Below are 16899 nucleotides of genomic sequence, written 5' to 3'. Positions count from 1 at the left end.
GAGGTAATGTCAGTCTATTAATTGTGAAAAAAAATATATATATATATATAATAATAATAATAATAATAATAATATATATATATATATATATATATTTTGAAATGCCCTGTTACTAGGCTATTCAAAATCAAATACAAACTCACTATATCCTAGGTTAACTCTGAATTTGTTTGATTTAGGCTAGACCAAGTATGCACCAAAAATATCTTAAATCAGTTTTTTCATGTTTTTCTGCCTTCTGTAATATGCTGGTAGGCTATGTATTGTATAACGGCACAATCATTCAGGGTTGTTGTTTATTGGGGGGGGGGCATGGGCTCATATATAGGCCTATGCTATGCATAAGCGCTAATGTGCACAGGGGTGTCCTGAATGAATCGTCACCCTAGAAAGCACTGTCCATTTTCGTTGTGTTTGGCGTTGAAACAACATCCACAACGTCCGTGGTTTCCACTCAGTTTCAACCTGTCGTTGAACTTCTTTCTTCTAATTGATCATCACAGGGAGGTGAGTTTTAAAAGCATGATACTGTTTTGATGATAAGTGTTTGATGTGATTGTTAGATTGCATTTGCATTGCTGTCAGAGTGGTTAGTGGGGCAAAAGAGCCCTGAGTGCCAGGCCATTAGTGACCTGATGGTCATTTAGAGAGTTGGGTACTACCAACATGTCCAGAGTGCATAAGAGGAGATTACCATGACTCAACGGTCACCTGGAATTTGACTGCGGTCGTGACTCATGACTGCGAGTGTAGTGGTAATGCGGTCACCTCAACCAGAAACATGGCTGACACGGTTCACAGAAACACTATTCACATACTGTAGCTCAGAGTGCCCAGGAGTTTTTCCTAACCCTCGTCATTCCATCTCTTAGTATGAATGTACAGTATGTGGCATGCATGTAGGAATACATGTATCAAGGAGTGTGGGGAGGACGTATGCAGTTATGCTCTTGTACGGCCAATGATGCCCTTCGTATTGACCCCGGGGGGGGGTTATGAAATTCAATTGTATAGTAATTCTTCTGTAATTGTGCTGTCTGTCCATCTGTCTCCCCTCACCTCTGGAGCAGTTTCTCCCGGTAGGTGACCCGGTTGGCCCTCCAGTGCTCCAGCTCGGGGCTGTTGAGGGTGGTGGGTCGCTGGTGGTCCAGCACGGTGCCGTCCTTGCCCTGTTTCCACTGCTCATAGCGCTCGGGCTGCAGGCAGCGTACGAACACGTCCATGGAGATCTTCACCATGTCCTTACGACATGTACACTGGGGGGGGGGGGGGGGGATTGGAATGAGAAAAACGTTATTATCCACACAATGTGGAAACACTGAGGGATAGAGAGGGGGGCGAGTAGATAAGGCAATGAAAAAGGGAGGGGAGGTTCACACAAAGTAGACAAAATCCAAAATCTAGCCTATATCAATATCTATCATTTTTATTTTTTTTATTTTTATGATTTCCTTTGTTGCAGCAGCAGCACGAATCTTACACACAGACATTTCGGTCAAATCCTTCTTTAGTGTCGGCCACTGAGAATATACTAAATACAGCCAGAATTGGTTCTGTGGGGGTTACACGTTGACCTTGAATTTTATGTTCGTTAGAGATTTCAACGTCAAAGATTGCCGCAAAGTCGACATCAGAGCCTCAAATCCTCAAGGATTTATTTTCCAGCTAAACTGAAAATGGGAGCTTTCACAAGGGACAGGAAACATGAATAAATAGACTTGGTGCTTTCAAACAAGAGCTAGTGGCATCAAGTCTAACTGAACAGGACTATACAGCCAGTACTTTTAATTCATAGCATTCATTTGAGTTCCCTCTATAAAATAAAAAGAAAGACTTCAAACGCACTATATAAAGATCTCAAAATGACACTAAATGGACGACAATGGCATATTTTTTACTAGCAATGGCAGGGAATAGACGTTCTAGAGAGAGAGAGAGAGATAGAGAAATGGTGAGGGGGAATGGATGGATAGATGGAGAGAGAGAAGAAAGGAGGAGAGAGATGGTGAGAGAGGGGAAATGGAAAGAGAGCAAGAGATGAAAATAAAACTAATTTTCTTTTTGGGCCCCGGTAGGTGTATTATATTTCTGCTTTATTTCCTGAGCTGCGCTGAGAGGCCTTATGTTCAATTACTGGGAACATTCTTCAGGCCTGCCGCGCCTCAGACAGAGACAGGCAGAACAAGTGGAAGGAAGGAAGGGGAAGAGAGAGAGAGCGCGAGCGAGCGAGCGAGAGAGAGGTACTGGATGGAGAGGAGGGGAGGTGGTTGTGGTGGTGGGGGGTTAGTAATAACCACAACAACAAGAGCTAGCCCCCCCACTGCAAACCAATATCCACACACTACATCTCATCTAGGCAGCACTTGAGGGATGGAAGGAAGGAGGGGGGGGGGGGGGGGGACACACCGACGGATGAAAGAAAAAGGCGGCTGGTTACCATGGTCGGATTGGGGACTTTCATAAAAACCTGGAACAGGGGAATAGGTGCGAGACGCCACAACACAAATGAAAAGGAGATAAATGTGTCTCTTTGCACTGACGGCTGTGTTGGGAACGGGGGGGGGGGGCGACATATTAAGAAGCGCACCAGAGGAAGTAGGAACCAAAAAGATCCCATTTCTGTCGTATAAAACTATTAAGGGAAATGTATAAATGTACCATTTCCGAGAGGGGTGGGTTAGAGGGGGGAGCACATGCTATGCTTAGATGACTTCATTATCGGATAAAAATGCATTTGGAAATGTACAAAATGTCTCCAAAACAACGAGTGACCCCAAGGCCTTCTAACCAATGAGCCCTATAGCCTACTTCACTTTATATCTTAATGAAGTTTAATGATTGTAGGAGAAGTCCTGAGGCAATGTCGCCCCCTATTAGAATAATATCCGACGTTAGGGGAGCGCTTAAAATTCCGCCACCCAACCTCTCTGGCTCCGTCTGTCATCCTTTACTAAATAGATCTGGACTTTTACTGTCTCCGGTGACTGATAGAGCTCCTCTTTAAAAATCCCAATATTTGTGATTCTACAACCTGCTGGAGAAAAATAGTCTCACTAGATGGTCCCATGTGGCTCAGGTGGTAAAGCGTAGGAAAATGTACGCACATTTTGGATAAAAGTGTCTGCTAAACAGAGGTTCCCAAATGTTTCACTCGGGGGGGCCCCCCTTCCAGCATTGTGGAACAGACTGCTCCCCCTGCGCGTGCCACATCTATTTCTATGGGTACAAGCACTATTCATGACACAAACTGTTCACGCCCGTCTTGCTGGCGGAGAGAATTGTGCAGGTTTAAAGCTTATTTTCTACAATTCTACACAACTTGTCATGGGGTGCAAGTAACATTTTGCAGTTGTAAAGCACATTTTCTTGCAATTCTATACATTTTGCCATGTCTAATGTGTATTCATATGATATTTGAGTGACACAAAACTTAAAACAATATCTACTTTTTGGCTGACATGGGCTAATTCATCTGGACATTGCTGACAAGCAATAAATAGGTCTACGGTCTGCAGTGACTGACATGACAGGACCGATGATTCACTAGCCAATTTCAAAATTGCACCTTTTGCATTCTACTATTACAACTTTCAAGAGTAAGTTGAAAGCCGGGACTGAGTTCCTTCAAAAAAGACCCCCGGCGGGGCCTCCCGAGTGGCGCAGCCGTCTAAGTGCTAGAGGCGTCACTACAGACCTGGGTTCGGTCCCAGGCTGATCCCAGACCGTGATCGGGAGTTCCATAGGGCGTCGCACAATTGGCCCAGCATCGCCCGTGTTAGGGGAGGGTTTGGCGGGGGGGGGCAACCTGCAGGCTGACCTCCGTCGTCAGTTGAACGATGTTTCCTCCGGCACAGAGGTGCGGCTGGCTTCTGGGTTAAGCAGGCGGGTGTTAAGAAGCGCCTTCGCCTCCTGAGCCGGTTGGGGAGATGCAGCGATGAGACAAGATCGAAATTGGGGTAATTATAACCCCCCCCTCCCCCCGCCGACCCTTCGCTGCGCGCCCCACAGTTTGGGAACCACTTCGCTAAATGGCATCTATTAATATATTACTAGACACGAAACAAGCTGCGTTTTGTAAGAGTGAACACTCTCTCTTATACCGCACATGAAAGTATTACAGCTAGACAGACAACAGTAACATCTTAGTGAACTTTGACCACAGAGTCATGGAAGTCCATCTAACGCGGAAATGTACAAGGCTTGAAATAGTGACCGTGTGAAGTTTTTGTGAGTGAGCGTTTTTAATTTGCTGTGTGGAGGTGTGTGATTAAATCACATGTGGTATGTTTCATAAGTGTGTGTGTGTGTGGTTTGCCCTCCAGCCTCAGTTGCAGAGACCCTGCTAACGAGCTCTCCCATTAAAAACACACATGGAGGCCAAACCAGGCAAACTCAAATAATGACTTGCTCGCTCCCCATCGCACCGCTTTCTCTCCTCGTTTAATGACAACAGCTGCACAGAGTGAGGAAGAGGAGAGAGGGAAAAAAAGAGGGGGGGGGGGGGGGATCTAGTTTACAACCGTTAATGAGTCTGTAGTGTACTGTACTGTCTTGTCCTCTCATCTGCACCCATAGGAGAGTATCCTTCAAGTTTTACTACAGCTAGGCTAGACTTTTCCTGGCATTTGGATGCACGCACACTTCCAGAGGAAAAACAAACAACAGCACTAGACAAACTCCATTCGTTTGAAATGAATTGGAAGTTACTGAGCTAAACCGAGCAGGTAGAGGAACGACAGTGGTTTTTCTGGGGAAAGCTCAAAAACAAATGCTAACATTGTCATGCATATTGCATAAGGAAGCAGTCACAACTGCCATCAGGAGAAGAAAAAAAAAAGAACGCGAGCTTATTTGGGCACAACTTAACGGGGGATATCAGATTCAGTGACGCACAGACAGACACCACGTTGACGCCTGCCGTCGTGCTCTGATGTTCTGGTAAGAGCCACCAGATATTAACATGGCAGTCTGTTGTCAGTTCAAGCCGGCCTTATCACACAATAAGAAGTGAAATGACAATACATACACTTTGTTTATAGCCTGCTCAAAATCAAATAACATTTTATTGGTCTCATACACATATTTAGCAGATGTTATTGCGGGTGTAGCGAAACGCTCCAGGCCTAGAGCGTACGCAAGAATGCACGCACGCACACACACACACAAACCCACCCACCCACACAAACCACAATGATAATGCTTTAGCCTTCAGCATCTCCAGCACTCCTTATCAAAGTCCATCAGCTCTAACCCAAACAAACAAGCGTACACAAACAAATATCACTATTCGGAGAGTGAGTCATCTAAAAATCTCTTTGAAAGATGAAAGGAAGGGAAATGAATATTCTATTCATTCAGTGTGATGAACGTCCATTCACAACACTACGTTCTTGGGGCCCATAGGGAACTGTGCCACTGTCATGTAGTTTCTCGCCTGTTTATTTAGCGTTCTCCATGAGCACGAGACGTGAAAAGACGCCTTTTGGGTTTACATTGACACTGCCTTGGGAGGCTACAATGAGATAAGGGTAGCCACAGTATCATTGCTCTGTGAATAAACATAGCCTACCGAAGTGACTGCAAGAGGACTACTAAAAACAAGAAGACCTTGGCTGTAACTAGTAGTAGCTGGTAGACAGGACAGATGGCTGTATCGCATTAGTGGATACTCACACTGCCCTCCAGGGCAGGTCCACCAGTTTTGACTAGCAGAAGTGACTTTTTTGTTACAGGTTAGGATAATTAGGTTAAGGTTAGGAAAAGGGTAAGGGTTAGCTAAAAAAAAAAGTCAAAATTGCCCCTGACGTGACTCGAAAGTATCTAGCTACAACCAGGCAGAATAGTCTTGGTTTCTATTAATGCAATTCTGCGGACAGATGGGTCAGCTAATACAGCCTCTCAGCTTTAGTAGACAGGAAACTTGCAACAAGCCACACAGCCCAAAGTGACAGATCCTGCTCGAAGGACCATCTTCCCTGTCGCGTCAAGAGGAAGAGAATAGGGCTTGGCAGAGAGGACGGAGGGGAACGAACGAAAGATGGGAAAAGGAGTGGACAGACGAATCCTAGATAGAGACAGAGAGAGAGACAGAGAGACAGAGAGAGAGAGACAGAGAGAGAGAGAGACAGAGACAGACAGAGACAGAGAGAGACAGAGAGACAGAGAGACAGAGAGAGAGAGAGACAGAGAGACAGAGAGACAGAGACAGAGAGACAGAGAGACAGAGAGACAGAGAGAGAGAGAGAGAGAGAAAGAGAGCAAGAGAGCAAGAGAGAGAGCATGTGCGAGAGAGAAGGAGAGAAATCAACATATGGCTTTCTTGGTGCCCAAGCTGTTCTTTCTTTCACATTGCTCGGGCACTTTCCGGAGCAGCCTGTCAACTCGCTGACACAAAATGGAGGGCAAAGCGCAAAGCTGACCAATTCGTCTCTATCAAATTCAGACAGAACTGTGAGGGAGGGCTCCCTGGCCAGTGGACTGTGACCAGTGCTGAGAAGGGGGGGGCTGGGTTAAGTACGTCAGAGAAACCATGTGGGAAGGAGAGGGGCTTCTAGTAGCCCTCCGGTTCTTAAAAACAGTTGGCCGCACAGAGAGAACAGAGCCCACTACCGCAGCACACTGAACCTCATAAATCTGACACGCAGCCAAGCAGAGACAAAGAGGGACTGTGTGTCGCATCATATGCGCGTGTGTGTGTTTACGTGCGTGCGTGTCCCTTACAGGTAAAGCCCCGATCAAATCCACAAAGTGGAAGAATAAGAAAAAAATATGAACAGCAAAAAAATAAAAAAAATACCTAGTTTGCCTTCTGCGAGAGGAGAGGAAGACGTGAATAGAAAAAGGAGATCACAAAGGAGAGGGAAGAAGAAACAGGCGACGTGAGACAGCTTACAGACGATCCTGTGACGCGGGTCCCCTTTGCCACACGATAAACACACTACACACAGAAACACGCGCCGATTACCTCATGCTCAAGGCGTAAAACAGCTTGTGTGAGCCCTGGGCTGTGGAACCGGTATTCCAAGTATGCAACTGCATGATTGTGTATGAGGAGACAGGTAGGGTGCGTAGTAGAGCACAACACATGGATTCAATCTTCACTAGCGGTCCGCAAACGCAAATACAACTTAAGCTAGCTTTCGTCAAGGTGACAGCTAACTTCAGGGCTAAGGGACGACGGCGCCACGCTAAATCTATCTGCAGACGCCCCCAACTACACCTGTCTAGATGCAACTTAAAATGGCAGTCCGTTATAGTGCTGTGTGTTCGTAGGGGACACTGAGGCGACCGTCTGGTCTAGTGTGCATTGACCCACCTGTGTTGCCATCTTGCCGTAGTCGATCCAGCGCAGGGTGGCAAAGTTGGTGGACTCGGCGCAGTTGAAGCCGTGGTTGAAACCGGCGTGGTAGCCATAGGGAAAGGTGACCATAAACTCGCCTTCTTCCTGAGTGATCTGGAGAGAGGGAAGAGTGTCATGTACAACGTCCCTCTGCGATTTGATGATATTACACCAACAGGATGCAGTCGTAGAATCTAGTGTTCCTTCCACATGAATCCATATCTGAACATTCTGTTTCGGTTTGGATGACTGACCCTGAAAACTGTATCTAGTTGCATTAAAAATGTTCAGTCAAAACACATACACACAACATTAAATGTACATTAACTGACTTGAGCATGCAAACTCATAAAACGTCATATCGATATCGCATCAGAAAACAGTGTTATTAACCCAAGTTTTGATGGGCGGAGATGTGCTAAAATGAGGAAGTAAGTTACACGCAAGGAAACTCCATTTGGACGGATAGACTTCGCAAAAACAGGGTATTTCGCAAGCCCTGCAACCCAGCCATGGATAACAAAAACACAGGGGCTAGCTCTTAATATCCACAATCATTAAGTGCTGATGGGAAGGTGGATTTGCTTTTTCAACCCCCCCCCTTCTCTTCCTCCCTCCACCTCTCCCTCACTTGAGCTGCCTAGCGGCTCCGGCTCCTAGAGAACCATTTGCGGCGGTACAAGCGCAATTAGACTGAAGCCAGCGAGCATGGCGCAGGGAATTAGCCAGCCCGCGCAAATTAACATTTGCATTTGGTTGCGCTTCGTTCTGAGGCAGGGACATCATTTACTGAGAGCCGGAGAGGCTGAAGAAGACACAGCTCACCGGTCCCCTCTGCATCTCTTCGAAATTAAGCCTGACAAATGATTGAGGTTTCTATTTCGACACTCCTGGGTTTTCTGTGTTAACTGCTATTACTTCAGGGTCATTGGCAACTCCTGCCAGAAATATTACATTATTTTTGCACTCAAAAAGAAAAGTTTCCTACAGCTGAACTCCAAATACGCTAGAAGTTTTGGATCCTTGCTCTAAACCGCCTCTTCGTCAATTCACCTCATCTCTCCTCTCCAAGAGGAAGGCAGAATCTTTTCACTATAACCATTGACTAGTTAGGACTAGGCACATGAACTCAGCCTTAAGGAAGTGTAGAGATGGGAGACAGGCAGGCAGTGCGACGGAAGAGAGAGAGTGGGAGGTAAAACAGAATAGTCCCAATATCAAAGGCTGTTTTTCCTCCTCTTGTAGCTGCAACAAAGCACAAAGCCGGTGTTATTTTTACACTCAAATCAAGAGAGACGCTCTCGGTGTGTGTCAGGTAACACGGTCCCTGTGATAACGACACCCCGAAGGAAAACGGCAAAAAGGGAAGAGAAAAAAAGGGGGGGAAAAATAACTTTGGGGAAAAAGCCGAACTCTGCAGACAGTAGAGAACTGTGTATGCCCGTATTAGAAACGTACACCCTTTTATCTCAGATTTATTTCGCACCGTGAGAGTTTCTATCTCCTACAATTATTATCCACAGAAAAAATTAACATAGTGATTCATTTTCTATCGCGGGAAATGTGAAAATATGGAAATTGAAATGTAACCAAGACTCATGACTCAATCTCCATCATCATTTAGTGTGAAGTGAAGCTATGGTCTATATAAAGATGTCATCAATCTCATTATCACCTTTTCAATACTCTGTGTGTGTGTGTGTGTGTGTGTGTGTGTGTCTACACCGCATATGCCTATTTATGCGAGTTAAGGAGTTACAAACATACGGTAAGTTTATTCCCAAGCTAGCTTGAAATGTTGCAGGTGGAGCCATCCAATTGGTACCTTTTGGCTTAACCCGTTGGAACGTTGTCAAGGGGGAGGGGGCGCGGTCACGTGTATTGCGAAGCAGAGGGTCACTGGTTCGAGCCCAGTGTGGGCCAGTCGGACAGCGGAAGAAGCTAAGCTGTCAGCAACACACTTGCGCGGGCCTACATGTTCGCGCACATGTTAGCGTGTTCACTTCTACGTCCTCCATCCATCCACTCCTCTGCTGCAATTTCCTTGTCGTTCGTCCCGTAGGTTGACAGGAGATCACCCACACACCGACACCAACTTCAGCATCCAGCCATCCTCATCTAATGTGCCATTAACCTCCACTTTGCTCAGCGATGGCAGGCTTTCATACACCCCGTTAACTTTTATCTGCGGTCGGTGCTAGAGTCAGCTAGTCATATGGTGTGTGTGTGTGTGTCCCAAATGGACCCCTATTTTCTATATAGTGCACCACTTTTGACCCGAGCCCTATAGGCCCTGGTCAAAAGTAGTGCACTAAATAGGGTGCCAATTTGGGACACATACATGCGCTGAACCAAGCTTCCATGTCCTCTTACAGGTTGAAGAAGTGCAATTGTGGTTCAGCAGAGGGTTCCATTCAGAGGGGTTATTACAAAAACGGCCTTTGGTGGTCGAGTGTCTCCTTTCTGAGAGCTGTTTGACAGGTTAAAAGTGGTTATGTGATGAAATTAGTTATATTGCATTACCGGAATATCCGTCAAATCTAAATGGTCAAATTGAGAGGTGTTAGAGATGTGTTATTGGTTAAATGTCACACATGATTGTATGACATTAGTCAAATGGATGTGGTCACAGAATGTAACATCACTTCATATACTTCCTCAATTAACCCTGACGGACCATTCTGTTGCTTCCAAACTTTAGAGCCCAGGGGCTGTACGTATCAAGAGTCACAGAGTAGGATGTTGAGCTTAGACTAGCCCCCCCCCCATGTCCATTCATTATAATCTAAAAGGCAACTGATCCTAGATCAGCACTCCTGTTGTGACATGCTTTATGAATTCGGGTACAGGCCTTTTCCAGACCCCAATTTCAACCCCCCCCAACTGTGTCCTGCTACCTACCCTGTCGAAGGGGATGCTGTACTTCTTCAATATGGACGGGGAGATGAGAGTCATCTTGTGGCGGAGGAAGGCGTCACAGCCCTGGGAACTGCCTGGGAAGAAACCTGCAGGTAAAATAGAAACGAAAAAACGACACATAATTAAATTGCATCTCATTTAGGGTTGAATGGTGGGAACCCGGTTACCGGGATCTACCACCCAAAACAACTCCCTTTTCCCAGGATAAATAACTGTGAGAAACTGGTCAATTATAATAAATGAGTTATATGAACAGCATGGCGTGAAATGGAACTGTTAAATTATATGCAACATCTAGATATGGCTTCTCTACGGACAGACCATCTCAGTACGGAGCACAGTTCGCAATGCATGTAGACCTATCAACTCATCATGGTAACTTCTTTTTCATGTGACAGGTAGACCTGCATTTGCTGTAGCATAGTCTATGCTACAGTAATATAAAGACTGAATGGCCGTCTAATTTACCCATCTCTACTTTGCTTTCGTGGGTCACATTTTCTTTTTGTAAAGATACCTTTTTTTTCAATCGCAGCTGCAGATTTTTAAAAAAACAGACTGTCAATCAAATATCGTTACTTTAAAAATCAGTGCACGCGCGAGCACTCTCAACTATATTCAAATTGCATCCAAAAAAATAGATAATCCTGTTTTTGATTGATACAGTGCATTCGGAAAGTATTCAGACCCCTTCCCTTTTCCACATTCTGTTATGTTACAGCCTTATTCTAAAATGTATTAAATAAACATTTTCCCTCATCAATCTACACACAAAAACCCTATAATGACAAAGCGAAATAGATATACCTGAGACCCTTTGCTATGAGACTCGAAATTGAGCTCAGGTGCATCCTGTTTCCATTGATCATCCATGAGATGTTTCTACAACTTGATTGGAGTCCACTTGTGGGAAATTCAAATTGATTCGACATGATTTGGAAAGGCATACACCTGTATGGTCGAAGGAATTGTACGTAGAGCTCCGAGACAGGATTGTGTTGAGGCACAGATCTGGGGAAGGGTACCAAAACATTTCTGCAGCATTGAAGGTCCCCAAGAACACAGTGGCCTCCATCATTCTTAAATGGAAGGAGTTTGGAACCACCAAGACTTTTCCTAGAGCTGGCCACCTGGGCAAACTGAGCAATCAGGGGAGAAGGGCCTTGGTCAGGGATGTGGCCAAGAACCCAATGGTCACTGACAGAGCTCCAGAGTTCCTTTGTGGCGATGGGAGAACCTTTCAGAAGGACAACAATCTCTGCAGCACTGCACCAATCAGGCCGTTATGGTAGTCAGTAAAAGGCACATGATAGCACCTAAAGGACTTTGACCATGAGAAACAAGATTCTCTGGTCTGATAAAACCAAGATTGAATTCTTTGGCCTGAATGCTAAACGTCACGTCTGGAGTAAACCTGGCACCATCCCTACAGTGAAGCATGGGTGGCAGCATCATGCTGTGGGGATATTTTTCAGTGGCAGGGACAGGAGGCTAGTCAGGATTGAGGGAAAGATGAACGGAGCAAAATACAGAGAGATCCTTGATGAAAACCTACTCCAGAGCATTCAAAACCTCAGACTGGGGCGAAGGTTCACCTTCCAACAGGACAATGACTGTAAGCACACAGCCAAGACAATGTGGGAGTGGCTTCAGGATAGGTCTCTGAATGTCCTGGAGTGGCCCAGCCTGAGCCCGGACTTGAACCCGATCAAACATCTCTGGAGAGCATAGCTGTGCAGCGACGCACCCTATCCAACCTGACAGAGCTTGAGAGGGTCTGCAGTGAAGAATGGGAGAAACTTCCCAAATATATATGTGTGCCAAGCGTGCAGCGTCAAAGGTGCTTCAACAAAGTACTGAGTAAAGGGTCTAAACACTTGTGTAAATGGGATATTTCATTTATTTATACATGCAAATATGTCTAAAAACCTGTTTCTGCTTCGTCATTATGGGGTATTGTGTGCAGATTGATGAGGACAAAAAAAAAAAAAAAAAAAAAATTGTATTTCTTAGGGATCTCCATAAGCTCCTGATAAAGCCGGAATTGTTCCTGGGGTCCAAACCTATTAAAGCAGTTACAAAAGATAAAAAACAGTACATCATAACATTATTACACCACTACATAACTACAATACAAAATGTATAATAACACCATACAACAATATCACAATCCATGTGTATGCATGTGTCTGTACCATTGTGCGTCTCTTCACAGTCCCTGTTGTTCCATAAGGTGTATTTTTACCTGTTTAAAAAAAAAAAATCTGATTCTACCGCTTGCATCAGTTACCTGATGTGGAATATTGCTCCATGTAGCCATGGCTCTATGTAGTACTGTGCGCCTCCTATAGTGTGTTCTGGACTTGGGGACTGTGAAGAGGCCTCTGGTGGCATGTCTTGTTGGGTATGCATGGGTGTCCGAGCGGTGTGCAAGTACTTTAAAACAGACAGCTCGGTACATTCAGCTTGTCAACACCTCTTACAAAAACAAGTAGTGATGAAGTCAATCTCTCTTCCACTTTGAGCCATGAGAGATTGACATGCATGTCATTAATGTTAGCTCGCCGTGTACTTTTAAAGGGCCAGCTGTGCTGCCCTGTTCTGAGCCAAATGCAATTTTTCATAAGTCCCTCTTTGTGGCACCTGACCACACTACTGAACAGTAGTCTAGGTGCGACAAAACTAGGGCCTGTAGGACCTGCCTTGTTGATAGTGTTGTTAAGAAGGCAGAGCAGCGTTGCTTTGTCTGCAGGCTTGGGCTCATTGGGCTCACTGGGCTCACTGTCCTGTTGAAGACAGAGCAGCAGAATAAGGATGTAACGTAACAAAACGTGGAAAAAGTCAAAGGGTCTGAATACAAACCGAATGCACTGTATGTATTGTATAACGGCACAATCATTTGTGCTTTTTTTGGGCTTGGGCTCATTAAATGTAGAGCTCATAAAAAGTATTTAATGTATGGATCAGGTAGCATCTGGCTTGAATTTGCGAGCAGAGCTCTAATCAAATCCAGACATAGGCCTATTTATGTGCTTAGAATTCTTTTGAACGACACTTCCGGTTTTGGTGGGAAATACCGGGTTACCCAGGAGAAAAGTGATATATTCTCGGGATGGAACATTTGTAAAATACCGGGAAAATATTCAACCCTAAACCCGTCTGAATTTACCAGTTGTGGCATCCATATTGGATAGTATTCTTCTATGTGAAATTGGAACTGTGAAGTGTTATGTGAAATTGGAACAACATTCAAAATCAAGGCAGTGCAAGAGCGTAATCTTCCAACATGGATTCATATAACATATGACGGACCTTATATTCTGTTTCACATAGACTTCCTGCTTATGATGACCTGATGACCCCAGTCTAGTGAATAACCCACAGACAGCGCAGGACTTAGGCCTAAGCTCTCCACCCAAACGGAAGACATGCAGTGCCTTCAGAAAGTATTCATACCCCTGGATGTATTCCACATTCTGTTGTGTTACTGCATGAATTCAACATTTATTATATCAGTTTTTTTCCTATCAGCTTTGCACATCTGGTTTTGGGGATTTTCTCCCATTCAACCTTGCAGATTTTCTCAAGCTCTGTTAAATTAGATGGTGAGAGGCGGTGAACGGCACAGATTTTCAATGTGATTCAAGTCTGGGCTTTGGCTGGGCCACTCAAGGTCTTTCACATTCTTGTTCCGAAGCCATTCCAACATTGCTTTGGCTGTACGCTTGGGCTCATTGTCCCAAATCTTCGCCCCCCCAGTCTAAGGTCGTTTGCACACTGAAGCATGTACTCATCAAGGATTTGTGTTAGACAGGTGATGAACTGTGCCTGGATTTCTCCAGATATAGCGCTTTGCAGTCAGACCAAAGTGTAACATTTTTGTCTCATCAGACCAAAGAATCTTTTACCTTACACTCTCAGTGTCTTTCACGTCCCTCTTCGCAAACTTCAGGCGTGCTGTCATGTGCCTTTCTCAGGAGTGGGTTCCGTCCAGTGGTGTAAAGTACTTAAGTATAAATACTTTAAAGTACTACTTAAGTAGTTTTTTGGGGTATCTGTACTTTACTATTTATATTTTTGTCAACTTTTACTTCACTACATTCCTAAAAGAAAATTATGTACTTTTTACTCCATACATTGTCCCTGACACCCAAAAGTACTCATTACATTTTGACAGGAAAATGATCCAATTCACACACTTATCAAGATAACATCCCTGGTCCTCCCTACTGTCTCTGATCTAGCAGACTCACTAAACACAAATGCTTCTTTTGTAAATTATGTCTGAGTGTTGGAGTGTGCCCCTGCCTTTCCATCAATAAAAAAATACAAAATTGTGGCGTCTGGTTTGCTTAATATAAGGAACTTTAAATTATTTATACTTTTACTTTTGATACTTAAGTACATTTAACCCAAAATATTTTTTTACTTTCACTCAAGTAGTATTTTACTGGGTGACTTTCACTTAAGTCATTTTATATCAAGGTATCTTTACTTTTAATCAAGTATGACAATTGAGTAATTTTCCCACCACTGGTTCCGCCTGGCCACTCTCCCATAAAGCCCAGATTGGTGAAGTGCTTTATAGACCGTTGTCCTTATGGCAGATTCTCCCATCTGGGCCAAGGAACTCTGTTGTTCTGTCAGAGTGATCATTTGGTTCTTGGTCACCTCCCAGACCAAGGTCCTTCTTGCCCGGTTGCTCAGTTTGGTTGGAGGGCCAAGTCTAGGCAGAGTCTGGGTAGTTCCTTATTTTTTCCTTTTCGATATGATGTTTTTTGGCAAACTAGAACATGTTTTATACCCGTCACCAGATATATGCCTCATCACAATCTCAGAGATCTACAAAAGTTACTTGGACTTCATGATATCGTTTCTGCTCTGACATACACTGTCAGCTGTGGGACATTATATAGACGTGTGTTTCTTTCTAAACCAGTCCAAACAATTGAATTGGCCCCAGGCGGACTCCAATGAAGTTGGAGTGACATCTCAAGGATGATCAAAGGAAATTGGATGCACCTGAGCTCAATTTGGAGTGTCATAGGAAAAGGGGTGCAAATACTTATTTAAATTAAATATTTCATTTTCAATAAAATGTGCAAACATTTCTAAAAAAACATGTTTTCACTTTGTAATAATGACTTATTGTATGTAGATGGGTGAGAATAAAAATCTATAATCCATTTTGAAAAATAATCTGTAACATGTGGAATAAGTCAAGGGGTATGAATACTTCCTGAAGGCATTGGTGGTTGGAGGTAATCAGTGAAGAGCGCTCCTCTCGGTCAGACGCAGGATGTACAGGTCACAGTGCTCGGAGTCCAACGTGGTACACATCCAGAAAGCCTTTAATTATCATAATAGTTCTCTTTGGTCCCACAATCCCTCCCTCCGCGCCAGACCCCGGGTCAACGTCAGCAGGTCCCCGGGCCAGACTACACGGCAAGCCAAAGTGAAGAGTGAGAAAATGTAACCAGTGCCAAAATGGCACACTATGATATCAAATCAATTACGTGACAGTTTGTGTCAGCTGCGTCACAATACCGTTTTCTGACCGGGCCTTTATTTATTTATTTTCTGTGTCATACCATTTCATCTTTCTTTGTCTTTTCTCGATTGCTACGGCTTCTTTACGTCCCCTTTTTACCACATTTCAGAAGGCGAGAGGTGGAAGTTGCCTAAATAAACTCATCCGATCTCATGTGAAAACCCTCCCTTCACTTCCGTCTTTCTTCCTCACTCCTCCTCAGATGACAATTCATTTCACGCCCATAGCCTCAAAGACCAGAGTCTCCTCTTCAAAAACAAATCAGTCCTTTCCTCTTGTATATCAATAGTTTCTTGAAGCCTTCAACTTACTAGACAAGGGAAAAATATGTTTCTCACACACACACACACACACACACGTGCACGCACACACACACACAGCTCTCCCGATGAGCAGTCTGTGCTGCGCCTCAAAGGATGGATAGACCGTCTGCCCAGTTAAACTTTAATATAACTGACAGTATAATCGAGGCCCATTTCATCCTTCATTTTCATTGCATTGTTTCAGAGCCTGTTTCGTCTCAAAGAGGCGTTTTCTCTGGCGGCTGCTGTGCGAGCTGATAAAAGGTGAATAATGTGCAGGCGAAGCCTGCGTATTAATCCCCATTAAAATTCAGCCGGCAGTGTGGAACTCTCCCCGGGGCAATATTAACTTAAAGCTTCATTTTGTCCTTTGAGTTTGAAATTAAGTCCGTCCCCCCCCACTGAAAAAAAAGAACCAGGCTGTGACTGAAATGACGTGATAAGAGAGAGAGATAGTGGTAGCAGGTGTGACTGGCTGAGTTATTTGTGTAACGTCAGGTATGTGTGATGCTTTGTACTAGTGGTCCTGTGTAACTGTTCATACAGCTACTCTGCATATGGACTACAACATATTAAAATAGATAAAAAAGCATCTCATAAGCGTGGGAAGTAAGCATATGCATGGCTGTGGTTGGCGTTGGCGTTACGACTATCTGCGTTGCTGTTACATTGGCGTTATGTACGGGTTGCATACAACCAACAGTAGTAAAGAGCAAACCTGTTACAAAGTGAGTGATCTGAGGAGCCAACCCTCTGCTCCACAAGCAAAGCATTCAAGACATTTACGA

General features: G+C 44.4%; 1 protein-coding gene across 2 annotated transcripts in view; it reads right to left on the bottom strand.

The window, feature by feature from the left end:
• The window catches only part of LOC129811065 (lysine-specific demethylase 4B-like), an 80730-nt gene that overhangs the window by 30900 nt on the left and 32931 nt on the right, over positions 1 to 16899 (bottom strand). For both annotated transcript variants that reach the window (XM_055862193.1, XM_055862194.1), the window contains exons 7-9: positions 10241 to 10344; positions 7316 to 7453; positions 1060 to 1256 (exon numbers count right to left, since the gene is read on the bottom strand). In XM_055862193.1, coding sequence (XP_055718168.1) covers positions 1060 to 1256; positions 7316 to 7453; positions 10241 to 10344 — 439 coding nt within the window. The remainder of the gene's footprint in view (positions 1 to 1059; positions 1257 to 7315; positions 7454 to 10240; positions 10345 to 16899) is intronic.

The sequence above is a fragment of the Salvelinus fontinalis genome, chromosome 14 (genome assembly GCF_029448725.1).
Source record: "Salvelinus fontinalis isolate EN_2023a chromosome 14, ASM2944872v1, whole genome shotgun sequence".
In the NCBI taxonomy this organism is placed as follows: domain Eukaryota; kingdom Metazoa; phylum Chordata; class Actinopteri; order Salmoniformes; family Salmonidae; genus Salvelinus; species Salvelinus fontinalis.
Note: the sequence above shows the minus strand (reverse complement) of the source record. Positions and strands in the feature narration are given on the sequence as shown.